The 19,260-nt window shown below is 35.2% G+C and overlaps 2 protein-coding genes across 3 annotated transcripts; one reads left to right on the top strand and one right to left on the bottom strand.

Moving 5' to 3' along the window:
- Positions 1–1,076: 1,076 nt before the first annotated feature.
- LOC105217967 (uncharacterized) lies at positions 1,077–3,986 on the bottom strand. Its single transcript, XM_011193252.3, has 7 exons — positions 3,057–3,986; positions 2,603–2,927; positions 2,207–2,343; positions 1,997–2,146; positions 1,776–1,933; positions 1,512–1,714; positions 1,077–1,444 (listed from the first exon to the last, which is right to left on the bottom strand). The coding sequence occupies exons 1-7, from the start codon at positions 3,852–3,854 to the stop codon at positions 1,107–1,109; spliced, it is 2,109 nt and encodes a 702-aa protein (XP_011191554.1). The 5' UTR covers positions 3,855–3,986; the 3' UTR covers positions 1,077–1,106.
- Positions 3,987–5,813: 1,827 nt separating this feature from the next.
- LOC105217968 (60S ribosomal protein L13) lies at positions 5,814–7,069 on the top strand. Of its 2 annotated transcripts, none has more exons than XM_011193253.3 (4): positions 5,814–5,958; positions 6,226–6,482; positions 6,545–6,850; positions 6,917–7,069. In XM_011193253.3, exons 2-4 carry the CDS (start codon positions 6,243–6,245, stop codon positions 7,019–7,021), a joined length of 651 nt encoding a protein of 216 aa, XP_011191555.1. In that variant the 5' UTR covers positions 5,814–5,958; positions 6,226–6,242; the 3' UTR covers positions 7,022–7,069. The 2 variants fall into 2 exon arrangements, with proteins under 2 accessions (XP_011191555.1, XP_011191556.1); XM_011193254.3 differs by having other exon boundaries at positions 5,826–5,958; positions 6,229–6,482.
- Positions 7,070–19,260: the final 12,191 nt, after the last annotated feature.

The following is a 19,260-nucleotide window of genomic DNA, read 5'->3' as shown; positions in this document are numbered from 1 at the left end:
ATTTAATTTTAATAAACTTAATTATTTTTAATAAACCTTGAAAATTTCAAGATCTAATAATATTATTTAAATCATTATTTCATTTTTTAAGCCCAATATCGATATTCTCCATTGGTAAGGGTTTGTAATGATTATCGATAATTTTGTGCAAACGATGAAGCTTTTAACGGATAATTTAATTTTCAAAGCAAAATATGCAGATGATCTGGTCTCCCATTTAGGCCGCGTTCAAATGAGACTACTATTGTCTCGGCAACTACTGGTTTGTAATAGGAGGGAGCGACGAGGAAAGGGGATCGGACCGAGTTTCTCGTGTTCGGCGACACGCTTTGAATTTGCCGATAATTAGAAACACAATTGTGTGAAATACTTAAGTATTGGTGTTAACTTGTTAATAAATTTTTTTTTTCTTCGGCAGTATAGAACACAGTATGGTTAAAAATTATACAAAATAAAAAGTATCCAATCAGGAAAGTCGTTTTCTTGGCTAGTATTTAGCTAATTAACACAGAACTCATAAAAACGACAGCCGAGTTTGAAAAACTAAAACGGTCCCATACTTTTGCCCGGCGAATAACTTTCAATTTCGCCGCTACAACTATTGTATTTGCAATTACATAATTTGATACTAAGCAATTTAAATGTACATCACTTTGTTTCCATAAGCCTTTATTAAAGAATTAGATTTACGTACATTTGTATGTAATACAACATCAATGTAGTATAAATATTCTACTACATGAAAGTGCTATATTACAAATTTATAATTAAAAAGTAAAACATGTTTCAGAAAATATTTTATGGAAACTCAACAGTACTCAATAAAACCGTGAATCATTTTTAAAGCATATACATACAATCATATGAATATACATGAATACAAAATAAACTATTTGCAGAAAACATTGAATAACATAGTCCAATTAGACTTCATATACTCAGTTTGCTGAATATATGTATATATTTCCAGATATATAATTATTCGTATTAATATCTATTTATATTTAGGACAAATTGTCCATTTACGAACTTATAGAACTGCATTTTTTTTACTTTGGATTATATGTAATGAGATAGAGTTAACAATTATTCCTCGCATGGTAATTTTAATCAAATTTGTTGTCGTTATTATTATGAAGGAAAAGTATAGCATCGATTAGAGTGCCAGTGAGCATACACCGTTTATGCTGTTCATAAATTTGCTGTTTGACAGGCTTCTTAAAATTCATGTTAACAACACATGGCATGCACTGGTATATGGGTGATAAACGTTTTAAACTGCCATACACATGTCCTAGTTTGTTCCACCACAAAAATGGTGACTCATCTAAATTTACGTAAACTTCTGTTCTGTAACGCTTCAGATCGTTTTCAATGTTGCAATCTTCTTGTGGTGCTGATACCGGTGTAGGTTCGTCTTGAATATCGAAAAATATCTCTAAATCTGAAAGAAAAACGTGACAAAGAATGTAAATATCTATTGCGTACGCACGGCTACACTATTCACATACTTGATTTCCTAGAAGTGGAACTTGCTGGTTTAAGTTCTGGTGTCTCTTTTGCCACTGGCACATTGCCACCATCTTGTTGATGCATTTGATTATATTTACTGTTTAATATCTGAATACATTTGCCAAGATTTTTAACTGTCGTCAATCGATGAAAACGTGGATCAAGCAGGGCCGCAATAGTCAAATGGTGATCAGCAATTACTCTAAATAAGACACATCTTTTTAGTTTCAATGAAATTTTGTTGCTTTAGTAAATGTACTTACACATTTTGAAGCTCACTGCTTATAGTTGCTTTTATGTTTGCCACCAATTCATCGTCAGTATCGTTCAAGGCCAATTTTTTGTTTACTATTTTTGATGTTATAGGTGACAACATGCTGCTGTGTGGAATTTCTTCACCTTTTAGTGTATCCAAAGTTATCTATAAGAAATCAGATTTTTCATTGCAGGTGTTTAGAATGAATGTATTTTGTTTTCAACTTACGGCCAAAATATTCAACGTATCCACAATGGCTTTGGAGGATGCAACCAATATGTCCACGTCTTCAGGCCATGATACAGTCTCGGAAAAGAACTTCAAAAGCTCATAAAAAGTCCAAGGGAATTCATCATTTATTGTGGGAATGTCTACATCCTATAAAAATATAGTTATGTCATATAAAACGTACATGCATTCATGTTTTAAAAAATTTACCTTTGAACTAATCTCGGAACCATAGCGCATTATCATTTCTTTAACTTGTTCCATTATTGAAACAACATCGGGCAAAGCAAATACCAATTTCAAACACTTGTCTACAGTGACATCGTAGGATAATATAATGGGAATATCTGTGAAGAAAAAAAAAATAAAATAATTGTTAACACAATTTTATAAATTATCATTGGACAGATTCAACTTTATAATATAGATTGCGTCTGTTCGACTTCATTTAAATATTTATCTCTGACACAACATTTATTATAATAAGATTCTCAACTTTTAACAGAAACACTGTAATTGATATTTAGTTTTCAGAACTCTATTTTCATAAAAGAAAGAGAAAATACGAGTTACAATGCTTCAATAAATAGTAATTTGTATACATACTTTTGCTTTTTAAAAAGTGTTTAAGATAGTCGTCATATTCGTAGCTCACAATAGCTGCAGCACAATTTTCCAAATTAAATTCTTCAAATATTTCATCTATAGACGTAAACTTGTTATATTCAACAGTACAGTACAATTGGTTGAGAAGATTGTATTCCGGTGCATCAGTGGTGTAGTTGAAATATATGGACATGAAGTGTTTATTTTCAACGTTCTTCCAAATTTCAAAGCCCAAAGAATACGGCTTTATTTGTGAGTGCATTTTAATTTGACTTGACAGTGTTGTTAGTTTATCGCTATGCAATTCTCTAATAAGCGTTTCAATCTAAAGATAAAAAAGTTATATTTAAATAATCATTATAATGAAGATAACTTTCTTAAATTACTAATTCCAAAATATTTCTTATAATAATAAAAAGTTATATTATTCTTTAGTTTCTTATAAACAAATTACCTTTTTATCAGAAGGTAATTCCACGTTACCACAAAGAGTGCGTATAAATAAAGACATGCCCTGGTCATAAAGTGTATCTACATTGCGTACGTCGTTTATGACCATATTTACCAATGCATCTTGCAATTGATATTGATTAACCATTTCTCCCATTTCCGACCGATAGTTAGTGGTCGAAGTATACTTTGCATCCATAGTTATTACTTCCATGGTACTGTGCTCATTTGTGCTACTCTTTGTTTTTAACCCACTTGCAGTACCTGAGCCTGACACTTCAACTTTGACGAAATGATCGTTATCAATCACGTCATCATCTTCGTATGTCATAGGCACCATTGTCTCATATAGCATTGATGGTTCTTCGCCTTGTAAACTTCCCGTGTTTGAGGTGTCCTGAATGCTATCTCTACACTCCATTTTAACCTTGTGTCGAAGAGGATCACGTTTTATGGGCATTCGTCCAGGACCTGTACTGCTGCTGCCAGCTTTTGTAAGCGGGCGACGTGGTGGAATTCTTATACCATTTTCAATGCAAATTTTTTGGAAAATATCTTTATGTCGATGTTGTAAATGGGCGCGTAAATTAGTTGTATTGCCGTGATTTGTTAAAACCTTATGGCATAATGTGCAAACAACATTTTGTTTTGTGATGATGCGATCATGCTCATTAGTAGGAAATCCAAAATGTTGCCAATAGACACTCTTCATCTTGGGGCTGTGCAACTTAACGAACTTAAGATCTGATAGCTCCTGCGAGACCACCGCCATTCTCCCAGATTTTTGCAGTGGATCACTCATATTAATGTACAATTAAATACAATAATTTCTTTTAAATAACACAGCAAAAGTTATCTTTAGCAAAACAGAAAAATATTACCAACGATATTAATATCGACAATTAAATCGACGCTGTGACACAGGGTTGCTGTGATGAACATTATCGCTTGTATGCACTGACATTTAAACCGGTATATACAGAATTTTCATTATTTGCCATTATTCGTATAGCGTACTTCATTTATTACTTTTGTTACTAAAAACAAAAAAAAATCATATAATAATAAAAATTAAGTAATTATAGGGGAAAACTTTAGTATACCGTCCCACGATTTCGGGGTTAAAGTGAATATGGGCGGATAGAGGAGGATCTCCAGATTACGAATATATATAATTATTGCCGCCGCAAACTTATAGTTTCTGAAATATTTGCAATTTAAGATTTAAAATTAACAATTTTCAACACGTTATTTCTCACTGTATATTGAATTGTTCACATATATTTTGCACTTTAAATATATTTACACTTCATTAATTTGTTTCTACATATTTATTTTTAACAAATTATATCAAAATTTGCTGTAAATAAACATTTAATTTTATGCAGAATTCTGTTTATTTGTAAAATAACAAAACGGTTGCAAGATGACAGAACATAAGTGTTGCCACATGCATCGATTAAAAATAATCAAAATGAATAAAATTCCCAAAATGAAGAAAACAAATACCCAATAAATAGTTATTAAGTAAACATTCTAACTACAAAAAAATACCAAGGTTTCAAAATTTATAAGTGCTTCAAAAAAATAACCCTGGTCGAGCCAACACCGGGGATTATCAAAGAGGTGGAATAACAAGTTCTTCCGCGTAGAACTATTTTCTGCAGAGGCGGCCTTCGGCCGCGCTTCAAAAAAATAACCCTGGTCGAGCCAACACCGGGGATTATCAAAGAGGTGGAATAACAAGTTCTTCCGCGTAGAACTACTTTCTGCAGAGGCGGCCTTCGGCCGCGCTTCAAAAAAATAACCCTGGTCGAGCCAACACCGGGAGTTATCAAAGAGGTGGAATAACAAGTTCTTCCGCGTAGAACTACTGTCTGCAGAGGCGGCCTTCGGCCGCGCTTCAAAAAAATAACCCTGGTCGAGCCAACACCGGGAGTTATCAAAGAGGTGGAATAACAAGTTCTTCCGCGTAGAACTACTTTCTGAAGAGGCGGCCTTCGGCCGCGCTTCAAAAAAATAACCCTGGTCGAGCCAACACCGGGAGTTATCAAAGAGAGGGAAATGGAAAGTTTTTTCGCGTACAACTATTTTCTGCACTGGCGGCCTTTGGCCGCGCTTCAAAAAAATAACCCTGGTCGAACCAACACCGGATATTATCAAAATATGGGAAATAATAAAATAATTTACATTACACATTACATGCATTATGTTTATCGTATTTGGGGTATAATCTTTCTTTTTCATTATTGTGATTCTTATAATTCGTTTACAAAATATGTGATATGGTAACACCTATTATGTGTCAGAATGCAACCCTTTTTTATTGTAAAAATAAACAAAATTGTGCAAAAAGTAAAATGCTTATTTACAGCATATTTTAATATAATTAGTTAAAAATAAATATTTATAAACAAATGTGTGAAGTGTAAATATATTTAAAGTGCAAAATATATGTGGAAAATTCAATATACAGTGAGAAATAACGAGTTAAAAATTATTAATTTTAAATCTTAAATTGCAAATAACTCAGAAACTATAAGTTTGCGGCGGCAATAATTATATATATTCGTGATCTGGAGATCCTCCTCTATCCGCCCATATCCATTTTAACCCCGAAATCGTGGGACGGTATACTAAAGCCGACCCAATTATAGAGATTATTATAATCTTACAATTATATATTTTCAACAATGAATATACATATACTAATAAAAGATTGAAAGAAATTCAAAAAAAAAAAATTGAATGAAATTCCTGAGCTTTGTCTATTCAACACAACTCTGTTTAAAGATATAGGAAGCGTTCGGAAGGTCATTTATATTCGAATTTAATTGGAATTCGATGAAACGATAAAGTGAAGTTGGCTGCACTTCTCCTTTTTAATTCGTTGTTGGGTAGGAAAGGTTCGTAAAAAAGTGAATTTATATATTTTGTGGAAAATATTCGTCCACATTCTATTAAATATGAAAAGAAATGTTAATGTGACTTCCAGTTCACCATCGGTCATGAAAAACAATATGATTGGTGTAATTTATTGGTCCATTTGCCGTGATATTAATCATATTTGTATGGGCCACGTGGTGAACTGTTGTCGGCTGCCTAACCAAGAAAATTAGTTTTTTGCTTCATGTTGAATGACCCTATGTGTTATTTTTTCGTATTATTTCTAGTAGACTAAACAGCAAAAATGGGTAAGGGAAATAATATGATTCCAAATGCTCACTTCCACAAGTGGTGGCAACGCAATGTGAAGACCTGGTTCAATCAGCCAGCTCGCAAAATCCGCAGGCGCCAAAATCGCGTCAAGAAGGCTAAGGCTGTTTTCCCACGTCCAGCACAAGCTTTACGTCCAGTAGTACGTTGCCCAACCATCCGTTATCACACAAAATTGCGCGCCGGACGCGGTTTTACACTGGAGGAATTGAAGGTATTAAAGATTGAATTGAAATTTGAAATTGACATATTATATTACATTTATGTTTACTTTAGGGTGCCGGTTTGACTTATGGATTTGCCAGAACCATTGGTATTGCTGTTGACAAGAGACGTAAGAATAAATCGCTCGAATCTCGTCAACGTAATGTTCAGCGTTTGAAGGAATACAAGAGCAAATTGATTCTATTCCCCATCAACGAGAAGAAGATCCGCAAGGGTGAATCTACTGTTGAGGAATGCAAATTGGCCACACAAATTAAGGGACCAGTTATGCCCATCAAGAAAGAACAACCAGTCATTGAATTCCGTGAAATCGCCAAGGATGAACAGAAATTCAAGGCATTCGCCACTTTGCGCAAGGTAATGCAAATATATTATTCTTTTTTAATATTGAATTCAACAAGTACCAAATGTTTTTGTTTTCAGGCTCGTACTGACGCTCGTTTGGTTGGTATTCGTGCAAAGCGTGCCAAGGAGAATGCTGATAATGTCGATGATGGTGGTAAAGATGTAAAGAAATCCAAAAAGTAAATTTGTTTTACAAATTGAAATAAAATAATTTTTACATAATTATCAGAATTTACTTAATTTTTAATTCACACAAATTAAATAGGTTTTTTTTTAGAAATATGAAAAGTTTAATAGCTTTTGTAGGTGTGCAATATGTTTGTTGGTCAAGTAACCAATGTATTACTGATAGCCTTTTAACAAGATAATGCAGCAGTTAGTTCCCAACGGATTTCATTGAAAATAACACATTTCACCCCTTATTGTAAAAGATTATATTTGAGATTGCATAGATGAACTTCAAAGCGCAAAAGCTATATTCTATTCCCTTTGACAGCCTCCGAGGTAATATTATTATTGTCACTTAGTGGGATATTTATTATACACAGAAAATATGTTCATTAGGTATGTCGCGCCAGGTTTAGATGGCTGCAGTTTAGAATTCAGAATATTGTAGGTGTTGGTTGTCTCTCTGTGAATAACATCAAGCGTATTTTTAATTGGATGCCGGATAGCACCGATGTAATTTAGCAAATATCTTCTTAATAGGACTTGGAGACCATTACGTCAAACTAATTTTCTTATGCTTAAATGAGTTTTTAAATGTAGTAAAAAAACACAACGGACTACCTGTCCTTAGTTGATGGTAAAGATGGTTCTCAGAATGTGACATGACTATATTTTTTGGCTGGTTTTGGTTTCCACGAGAGTTGAATTTACGAATTGATGAATCGTGATTTATATATACACGAAATTTTGTTCCACTACATTAATAGCATTATACTAGGAAATACTACGAGAGGGGACTCTTGCCCTCTGGGGAAAGTTTGAACAACGTATTTATTCGCAGTTTAAGAGAGTCTGAAGAAACATTATTATTGAACTGACTGGTGAGCAGAGGTTCGCTCACTATTGGTGATTTCACAGTTGTGGAATAAATATGATACAATTTTGATTTCTGATTTGTTCACTCTATAATATACAATGTATAAGTAAATCATTAGTCAAAGAAGATATCAGAACAAAATAAACTGCAAATATAGCATTTGAAGTGCGGCATCACTATATTTTGTTTTCAAAACCGTACTACAGCTGAACTTCCATAACTCGAACTCTTGAATTGAGAATAGAAGTCAAATTTCATACAAATTTCCTTGTACATACATACATACAACTTTAGGCGAAGTAAATAAATAAAACTGTGTATAAATCTATATTTTACAGCTTTTTGAAAAATTGTAGATTTTATTGAAAACGTCTATAACTCGAATTTTTTTTTGTGGATTATGGTGATTCGACTTAGGAAAGTTCAACTGTATATCTTTTGAAAGCCTAGAAATCGAGTATGTCAGATTTTTAAAACTTTCGGTAGGCTATTATTGTTTTATTTTTTGAAACTTTTGACTTATTGTAAAATGGGAATAAGTTATCTTTCATATAAAAATTTACAAAATAATTAAAATGTACGTTATCGTTTTTACCCAAAAGGAAGGAGCAAAATGGTCTTGAAACATTTACACTTCCATATAATAATAAAAGATATCAAACACCATTATTGGAAGACATGCCAGCTAATTTGGAAACTTCATTGATTGTTAGTCCGTCTTATAGTGCTTCCACTGTACGACACATGTTGGTTATACCATCTGAAACAGTCATTACGGCCTTTAATTTTTTTTTACTCAAAAGATCGAAAGCTTTTTTTGTTGCTGTTCGGCAGCCACTGATCTCAGTATTCTTCGACTTTCAACAGTTCGAGTCCTACTTTCAACTCATTATAATGGAACAACCTCGCATTTTTTGATGTTTTAAATCGAGGTGATGTGCTTAGGCGCTTAAGGGCACGACCCTCCTCGTTATACTCTCGCAATATGTTGCACGAATTATAATAGTACATATTGTTAACCTAACGGTTGTCTATACTAATATTATAAAGAGGAAAGGTTTGTTTTATTGTTTGTTTGTCTCGAATAGGCTCCGAAACTATTGAACCGATTTGAAAAATTCTTTCACCGTTGGAAAGCTATACTATCCCTGAGTGACATAGGCTATATTTAGTTTAAAAACAATAGGGTTCTTACCAAAACTCCGATAATGTAAAAAAATACCAAAAAACTTTCCTTAATCGCGAATGCTGCGAAAACGATTGAAGATATGACAAAGTGATGTACTACAATTTTGTAGAACTTATCATTATCTACAAAAACGTCGCGACATCATATCTTTAACTATTCTAGTTTTGTCACAATAAACGATTTTATATAAAACAATTAATTGAAATACCACTACTTGAAAAGGCTCTTTATTTGTACCTTAGTATTAATCCTTATCGAAATAAATGATTTATTATTTAAGATCTCTTCGCCCTTTATATAACTTTTTGAATTATTAGATTCTGACATTCCATTCAAAAGATATCACGAGTTAAAAATTTTGAAAAGCCGCTCGGCGGCTAACTATGCGTTGTAGAGTTGTAGGCGTCACTCGGGCACGGGGGTACGGGAAGGGGGTTAAATCACACGGTCGGCTCCCTACTGAATGGTCGTGTGCTGAATTAAAAAAAATTGTCGCTTGATAATAATATAATATAAAAATTAATTGCTGTTTGTGCCGCAAAAAAACGAGAACGTCCAAACCGATCTGGCTAATTTTAGTCTTGAAATATTCGTGGAAAGCCAGAAAAAGATTAGAAAGTGAGTAAATATGGAAAAATTGCGAGGAAGATAATAATAAGAGAATTTTATTCGAGTTGAAAAGAAAAATATGAAAAGAGAAAACAAAAAAATAATATTTTGAAGGTTATCATTGTTGCTTTGTTAAAATATTTTTGCCATTGTTCAATTGTACAAGATTGTGTCGGTAGCCCAAAAAAATTTGTAACAAATAAGGAAAGGCTAAGTTCGGGCCCAACCGAACATTTTATACTCTCGCAATTTATTGATGTAATTTTATTAAGATAACAAACAATTTGACATATATATTCGCCATAAAGTCCAATAGAAAATCATCATATATAGTATATGAGGACTGATGTATTTCCAGAATTAATTTCACTCATTTTCACCACCAAGATTAACGGGAATAGGGGCAACTTGGCACCTGTTAGTAGGCAAACAAACGGCAAATTCGGCCTTGAAATTACTCTTAAATTGCAAGTCAACGAAACACAGTCGGCAAAATCGTCAAAAATAGCGCTATAACGAAGATTTTCCAAATATTCAAGAAGTCGCTGGATGTACTGCACAGGACTTTAAAAGATCTTGATTGTCGATGAACGTTTTTGGTGGGGCCAGGATTCTGTTAGCAGGTGATTTACGCCAGACTCTTCCAATTATTCCTGGATCAAGAATAATATTATATCAAAAAATTTTTGTAAGAAAAAATAAAAGAATCAGCCAATTTAATACAGTTAATTTTTAACTTTTTTTAAGCCATTATCTTTAAAACAAAAACTTATAATGTCTCTTCTAGTAAGCAGTACACGGATTGAAATAACGTTGACTTATCCTCCTTTTCAAACTTCCTTAGCCCAGTTATAATGAATTCATAGGGCATTAGTATTGTGACGATTGCAAATACATCCGCAAATTTCCACACCTAAATTTAACACTTTTATTACCTAAATACTCTGATAAAGACAATATAAAATAAACCTAAAGGGCGATCGGGGGGCAACACAATTAAAACTTAATGTAAACAAATTGAAGACGAACAGAAAAATTTACAAACAAATAGGTCACAAAAACCATAAATAAAGTTAGTCGTTATTAACCTCATAAGATAAATTAAATACCTTTAACTTCAAAATCCATTAAAAATAATATTGATTCCTTGTTCAATTACCAGAGTAATTTGAAGTGCGTTGTTGGTGCGAAAATTTTCAAAAAAGTTCGAATATGCTTTGAAAATGTACAGGTGTTCATGCATTTAACTCTATTTTTAGAAAGTACCGTTAGATTTTTAGGAAAACGCGGTTTGCATATAAGAAGTTTGGACAATTTAGAGGTCATCGGTATACATTTTGACAAAAAAATGTGAGATTGATTTTTGGCCTATGGGCGGAACCACTGTGCATTGTCACGCCCACAAAATGGCGTTAACCGAAAACCCAAAATTTCCAATCACTATGCTATAAATGAAATTACAACAAGTAAATAAGGGCTAAGTTCGGTTGTGACCGAATATTTTATACTCTCGCAATTTATTTGTTTAATATTATATAATACACAATTTGACCCACATATTCGTCATATATGTATGTGGTATAAAGTCCATTAAAAGTTGGTCGAGGTCCTCATGTTCGATATATGGGACCTTGAAAACCTATGGTCCGATTTCGGCTATTTTTTATTTTTAGAAACGATTCTTCTCCACATGAGCAGCTCACGACTTCCGGTTTTAGACTAAGTATCCTCTGGGTAGCTAACAAACATCCGTTTGAAGGCGAGTTAAAGTGAGAAGGCCAACCCGTTTTTGCAGTTGTGCGTAGGATTTGGGACCCACCACATAAAAACGAAGTACCAATGAAAAATCGAAGAAAGCCAGGGATGAGACACCCCCCTTTGATGAAACGTTTTAAGGATAATGATTTAAGGGCATGCACCTGGAATGTCCGGACCCTTAATTGGGAAGGTGCTTCTGCCCAGCTGGTTGATTTCCTCATACGACTGATATCACCGCCATCCAAGAAGTGCGATGTACGGGACAAGGACGGAAGAAGATGGAGCGCAAATTTGGTGTTGGATTTGTGGTGGGAGAGAGACTCCGTCGCCGATTCCTGGCATTCACCCCGGTGGATGAACGTCTGGCCACAATCCGCATAATAATTCGCTGGGGCCCGAAATATGGTCGTCTGCAGTACCAGATTCTAGCATAAGAAAATACATCAAGCTACTTGGCTGTCTCCTGATCGAAACACGCGTAACCAAATCGATCACGTTGTGATAGACGGAAGACATGTCTCCTGTGTTTTAGACGTGCGTACGCTCCGATATCTGGTAATCTGGTAACCGATGTCCAGGGCATACTGGGATTATGGAGGGAACACTTCCGACCATGAAGAAATTCGAATAGCAATTACCCGCCTGAAGAACAACAAAGCGGCGGGGGCCGATAGATTACCGACCGAGCTATACAAATACGGCGGCGAAGAACTGATAAGGTGCACGCAACAGCTTCTTTGCAAAATATGGTCGGAAGAAAGCATGCTTGACGATTGGAATTTCAGTGTACTCTGCCCAATCCATAAAAAGGGAGATCCCACAATCTGCGCCAATTACCGTGGGATCAGCCTCCTAAATATCGCATACAAGGTTCTATCGAGCGTACTGTGTGAAATACTAAAGCCCACCGTCAACAAACTGATTGGACCTTATCAGTGTGGCTTTAGACCTGGAAAATCGACAACTGACCAGATATTCACCATGCGCCAAATCTTGGAGAAGACCCGTGAAAAGAGGATCGACACACACCACCTTTTTGTCGATTTTAAAGCTGCTTTCGACAGCACGAAAAGGAACTGCCTTTATGCCGCGATGTCTGAATTTGGTATCCCCGCAAAACTAATACGGATGTGTAAGTTGACGTTGAACAACACCAAAAGCTCCGTCATGATTGGGAAGGACCTCTCCGAGCCGTTCGATACCAAACGAGGTTACAGACAAGGTGCCTCACTATCGTGTGACTTCTTTAACTTGATGCTGGAAAAAATTATACGAGCTGCAGAGCTAAATAGAGAATGTACAATCTTTTATAAGAGTGTACAGCTGCTGGCGTACACAATATCATCGGAAGCAACAACCGCGCCGTTTGTTATGCTTTTACCCGCATGGACAAGGAGGCGAAGCGAGTGGGTCTGGAGGTGAATCAGGATAAGACGAAATATCTCCTGTCATCAAGCCAACAGTCGGCGCATTCGCGTCTTGGCTCCCACGTCACTGTTGACAGTCATAACTTCGAAGTCGTAGATAATTTCGTATACCTGGGAACCAGTATCAACAATACCAACAATGCCATCCTCGAAATCCAGCGCATAATCATTCTTGCCAACAGGTGCTACTTTGGACTGAGTCGGCAATTGAAAAGTAAAGTCCTCTCTCGGCGAACCAAAATCAAACTCTACAAGTCGTCCTGCTTTATGGTGTAGAAGTAGGACGATGTCAACATCAGATGAGACAACACTAGGAGTTTTCGAGAGGAATATTTTGCGCAAGATTTATGGTCCTCAGAACATTGGCAAAGGCGAATACCGCAGACGATGGAACGATGAGCTGTACGAGTTATACGACGACATTGACATAGTTCAGCTAATAAAAAGACAGCGGCTACGCTGGCTAGGTCATGTCGTCCGAATGGACGAAAACACTCCAGCTCAGAAAGTATTCGATGCAGTACCTGCCGGAGGAAGCCGAGGAAGGGGAAGGCCTCCATTCCGTTGGAGGGACCAGGTTACACTTGGAATCTCCAACTGGTGCCGAACTGCGAAGGAATGAGAGGAGTGGCGCGCCTTAACGATTCGGCTATAACCGGCTAAACGGTTCAACGCCAATTACATACACATCATTGGGATGTAAGGAAAATATTACAAACCAAGTTTCAATTTCCATTTTTGGACTGTATAAGGTAGTATGTTAAAGAAACGATTCTAAAAAGTTTGGTTGTTATAGCTTAAGAAGTTTACAAGATATGTACAAAAAACTGAGTAGGGGGCGGGGCCACGCCCACTTCTCCAAAAATATTACATCCAAATATTTTGTATCAAATTTTATTTTCATAGTTTTATTTATGGCTTAATTATGGCACTTTATGTGTTTTCGGTTTTTGCCATTTTGTGGGCGTTGCAGTGGTCCGATTTTGCCCATCTTCGAAAGCAACCTTTGGTGCCAAGAAATAAGTGTGCCTAGTTTCATCAAGATATCTTCATTTTTACTCAAGTTACAGCTTGCACAGACGGACAGGACAGGACGGACGGGCAGACAGACATCCGGATTTGAACTCCACTCTTCACCCTGATCACTTTGGTATATATAACCCTATATCTAACTCGTTTAGTTTGGGTGTTACAAACAACCGTTATGTGAACAAAACTATTATATAATACTCTCTTAGCAACTTTGTTGCGAGAGTATAAAAATTAAATTTGGTTCAGAGGATTGCATTTGGGAGAGGCATATGGAGATGAATAATTTTGGTTGCTAAGTTTTTTGAGTAGCACGTAAACTACTAAAGCCATATGAACAAAATTTTCTGGAGTTGTTTCCCTTAGGCATAACATTATACAGCATGAAAATGGGTGAAATAGGATTATAACCACGCCCACCTCTCATACAAATATGAGTTAAATGTGTATTCGGACTTTCAAACTACTATATACTACCGTAAATATCGCTTAATATGTGAGATATCTTAGCAAAATTAAGTGAACGTAAAATCTTGGATATGAAGTAACTGGCGACAAAAATGAGAGAAAACTATCCAGGAATTACCCCAGTCCCCATATACTGTATATAAAGATTTTTTGTTTTTGGGTGGACTTTATTCCGAATATGTGGGTCAAATTGTGTGTTCTATTAATAAAATTAAACAAAAAAATTGCGAGAGCATTAAATATTCGGTTACACCTGAACTTAACCCTTCCTTGCTTGTTAGTCTTGTTTCTGTTCGCCAAGTGACTAAGTTCCGCCTAAGTAACTCATGACACAATCTCTTATAGAAGACACAATATGTTTTGCGCTATAACACGGAGGCATAATTTCTCCGATCGCAAAATAAAGTAGCTCTCTTAGCTTCAGCAATTTTCGACATGTTTCACTCTCCCCATTTCACATCTAAAAGTTTACATACATGTATGTATGTAAATAATTTGCCTATATATTGTATCGGCATAAGAGTTTAGTTATATTTCGATTTGTTTTTTGGTTTATGCTACCATATGATTCTCAGTAATCCTCCTAATTCCTAAGCTCTATTTAAGTATACCCACCCTATTCCTAACAATCTCAGCAATGAGAACAATACATCCTTGAGCGACTGAAGTGCAATTGAGCGTATGAAACACCCATCCATCATAAAAAACGATATTTCCCAAATGCAGACAAAAAGTGATTTTTATCACAAAAAATGGTGATAATAGCACACTTAAATCGTATACATAAATCTATATGCAAATAAGAATATTTATAGCATTTAGGTATGCCAACCTCTGGCTCAGGCGACCCTTAATTATTGAATAAGAATCTAGCTACTGTATTGTATGTGGTGGTTGGGTTGGTGGAATATATGCAAATTTTCCAATTGATATGGTCAATCGATCAAACATGTTGCACCACTCATTTGGATATTAATCCAAAGTGCCATAACGCCCCTGTAATGCTAGGGTGTTCTGGTGGTTAATTTGCATATTTAATTTTTTTGCAATAGCAAAAACAACTCGTAAAAAAGCAAAACAAAATAGACAACCAAGGCCTAAAATAATAAAGAACTAATCAACACATGCAAATTTTATTCGAGTGAAAGTGAATAGAGCAATTACAATTGCCAATCAAATTGCATATTTGCAAATTTTTGCAAGAGCAGATTAATGGTGGGGTAAGAACTATACATTGAATGTGTTTATATGTATATATGTATAGGTATATGTATGTATGAATGTATTATTATATTTTGCCGATAATATGTTAGCAGAGTTGGAGAAAGCAGTATGAACATATATTGTTGAAAATGAATGATCGAAAGAATACCTGATCCCCAGACGCTGCACTAAAGAACTCATTAGGTATATTGTGCTCCCAAGTGAGCCCCAACTTAGCACCATTCAATAACTCACCGGATTTAATAAAATTTCAAAGTTTTTTCCACACTATCCCGTAAAAATCGGTCTAAGGCTGGGCATTCGCAGAGATAATTTTATGGCGTTTCATCATTCTTCGCACATGCTCTGACTCTGCGATTACCTTTAACAATTTGTTTGTGGGCGTGGTAATGCATCGATTCGGCCACTTAAAAATGGCAGCAATTTTGAACAAGTAAGGAAGGGCTAAGTTCGGTTGTGACCGAACATTTTATACTCTCGCAATTTATTTATTTAATTTTATTAATATAGTACACAATTTGACTCACATATTCGTCAAATATGTATATGGTATAAAGTCAATTGTAAGTTGGAAACCCTAATAGTAGATATATGGGAACTAAGTGAAGTTATGGCCCGATTTCACCCATTCTTGGCACGGAGACATATTATTAGAAAAAAAATATTCTATACAAATTTCTTCAAAATATCTGAGAGACTCACCTATATTTTCGTTAAAAAAAAAATTAGAAGCACTGAGGCCCTCATGTTCGATATATGGGGCCTTGGAAACCTATTGTCCGATTTAGGCGATTTTTATAAAAAGGGGTGCCACACTATAAATGCAGTATTTGTGCAAAGCTCTGTTCAGTGCTAACTTTATACACCACCAGTGCTTACTTTATACATATATTGTAAAGTAAACGATACAGATTGTCTTCAAAGTTCTGGTATATAGGAAGTGGTCGTGGTTGTGAACCGATTTGGCATATTTTCAAACCGAATTTCCCTGAAATTGGTCGAGTAGTTTTGGAGATATGGTTTTTAACCCATAAGTGGGCGGAGCCACGCCCATTTAAGATTTTGTATACCAATTTGAATGAAGAAATTTAGAAATTTAAGGTTTCTGGAGTTTTTCCATGCTGAATTAAAGCATTTTTAGAGGTTTTCAACATAACTTTTGGATGGGAGGTGGGCGTGGTTATAATCCGAATTATTCCATTTTTGAATTGTATAAGGTAGTACCTAAAAGTAATGACTGTAGAGAGTTTGGTTGATATATATATAAGATATGTACATAAAACCTATTTTGGGGCGGGGCCACGCCCATTTCCCCAAAAAAATTACCTCCCGATATGCCCCTTCCTAGATTTTCAATACCAACCTCCTCAGAGTGCTAAGGAATATGTGCTCCAAGTTTCATTAAGATATCTCTATTTTTACTCAAGTTATCACATGCACGGACAGACGGACGGACAAACATCCGGATTTCAACTCCACTCGTCATGCTGATCATTTATATATATATATAACTCTTTTATTTCTGTGTGACACAAACAATCGGGCCTGGAATTGCCTCAAACTATTAAGTCCTCATTGAATCACCCTGTGATCTTTATGAAATTAAATAATTCAAAGAGTCTGAAGTCAACTTCCGTCACATCATCGAGGAAACTGCGTAACTTACTTCATTGTAAGATACCCTTAGACTTCTGGCGCGTCTCCCAATCAGAAGATGATCTGTTAACACCACTACTAGGGTTGTTATGTATTTTTTTAAATTTCAATAATTGAGTTTGCTTCTGAAACAAGTCAGTTATTGTCTCCACTGACACTCAGCTATATCTACAGCATATTTGTCGAAATATCTACATGTGGCCAAATGTAAGCATATTCCCTCTTTATTGATATCTAACTGTAAGGTGGTGTCCAATTTGGCTAGTTCATCTGCCTCGCAGTTTCCAGCAATATCACTATGTCCTGGAACCATTACAGGTTTATCGTGAAAAATGATGTCAGCGTCACTAATAGCTCCAATCATTCTTGCACTATCTTCGACGAGATTCTATGGAACTTTAGTGATTTTAAAGCTAGTTGGCTATCTGTAAATATAAATATATACCTGCCCGTTAACACTTTTTTGACAGAAGGAGAAGGTTCTCTTAAATTGCAGTAATCTCCCCTTGGAAGACACTGCACTGATCCGGTTGCCGGAAGGCGATTCTGGTAAAGTTACCTATGACTCGACATGGTTATGCGTATAATATATTGCTTGTCTGTAACAGATCGGGTTTGTGGTAATATTTGATCACTCAATTAGTATTTTTAGAGTAAGAAAGCGAACGATTTCCTTGTGATTTACGTCTGATACGCCTTTTTTACAGAAAACTTTTTTTCATTGATAAATTAAAGGAGCTTAAACTAAACACTATTCTGTTAATCTCTGGTGTCAGAAATATCCCCAATATTCTTTATATATAAGCCCGTTGGTTAGGAATAATGGTAATCTTCATCAAGAGCATGATCCTCATAATTTTATTAGTAAAAGATAATGATCAGTAGATAAGTTAGGAGTGTATATATTTTCTATCAGAGAATTAGTAAATACAATTTAACCGGTATTTCATTACGATCGGATTTATGAAAGTACATTCCGGATTCAACTGTTTATTACTATCGTGAAATACACGGGAAAACAAGCGAACATGTGTGTATAGAACATTAAGCGGACACGGATATATTTTCATCCCTTCCTTTATACAAGAAAATGTACATAGGCTAATAACAATATCCTCATCATGCATTTTCGCTCATTTCACGCATATGCACATATGAATTTATATAAGTGCGTACATACATAAATATCTATCTATATGTAAATAGCTGCCCTAAACAAAAAGTCTAATTTGGATTCCAATAAAAAAAGATCAACCACTTGTGGGTAAAGAAATTGAGTGGCAGCGGTTTACTAACTTCAAATATGGCAATATGTGAGCATTTGCATTGTGACATTGTTTGCTGCCGCCCATATTTCATAGGAGTTGTTACATTTGACCTTTTTCCCGCACACTAACAGATATTCCTGCAAATTGCACTCAATTCGGCCATAAAACGATTTCACTTTTTTCCGACATAAACAAAACCTGCACATAAATTACAATTAAACGAGTTTACTGCCAGTTGAGAAAATGAAAATTGAATACACATATTGTACAAGTGCACCAAAAATATGCATATGCGCTAATAAATATATTTGTCTTTATGTAAATACTTACAAATGTACAGATTTATTGACACAGAATATTGGATATAAATGTAAAGAAAGCTAGTTAGAGAGAAATTCTCCTCCTTGCAATGTTATTCAAATATATTTTTGTACCGTAGAAGGTGCAACCTAACTTCAAGCACGAAACGCTATCTAATACTATCTTGGTCTACCTATTATGGTCTAATTTAGTCATACGTTTTGATGTAAGATCAAACCTTCAAGAGATCAATTCAGTCTCAAATGGAGCACATTTATTGCTAAATTCAAAATAGACCATATGACCACTGAAGACGGGAAAAAACACTTCGAGCTAAGTAAGCGAACTTAAAATCGTCCAAAAACAATAGCGATTTAATGATTCTGAGCTGTTCAATCGTAATAAATAGCGTTTAAGAGTGCGTGCCTGGCTCTATTATTTAGCTTGCA

Source organism: Zeugodacus cucurbitae, chromosome 3 (genome assembly GCF_028554725.1).
Source record: "Zeugodacus cucurbitae isolate PBARC_wt_2022May chromosome 3, idZeuCucr1.2, whole genome shotgun sequence".
NCBI classification, from domain to species: domain Eukaryota; kingdom Metazoa; phylum Arthropoda; class Insecta; order Diptera; family Tephritidae; genus Zeugodacus; species Zeugodacus cucurbitae.
Note: the sequence above shows the minus strand (reverse complement) of the source record. Positions and strands in the feature narration are given on the sequence as shown.

Coding starts and splice junctions, on each gene's coding strand:
- LOC105217967 (XM_011193252.3), bottom strand. CDS start 3,854: ATGAGTGATCCACTGCAAAAATCTGGGAGAATGGCGGTGGTCTCGCAG. Junction 1,934..1,996: donor ATACGTTGAATATTTTGGCC/GTAAGTTGAAAA, acceptor GATTTCTTATAG/ATAACTTTGGATACACTAAA. Junction 1,445..1,511: donor TTCCACTTCTAGGAAATCAA/GTATGTGAATAG, acceptor TTTTTCTTTCAG/ATTTAGAGATATTTTTCGAT.
- LOC105217968 (XM_011193253.3), top strand. CDS start 6,243: ATGGGTAAGGGAAATAATATGATTCCAAATGCTCACTTCCACAAGTGG. Junction 6,483..6,544: donor TTACACTGGAGGAATTGAAG/GTATTAAAGATT, acceptor TGTTTACTTTAG/GGTGCCGGTTTGACTTATGG. Junction 6,851..6,916: donor CATTCGCCACTTTGCGCAAG/GTAATGCAAATA, acceptor TTTTGTTTTCAG/GCTCGTACTGACGCTCGTTT.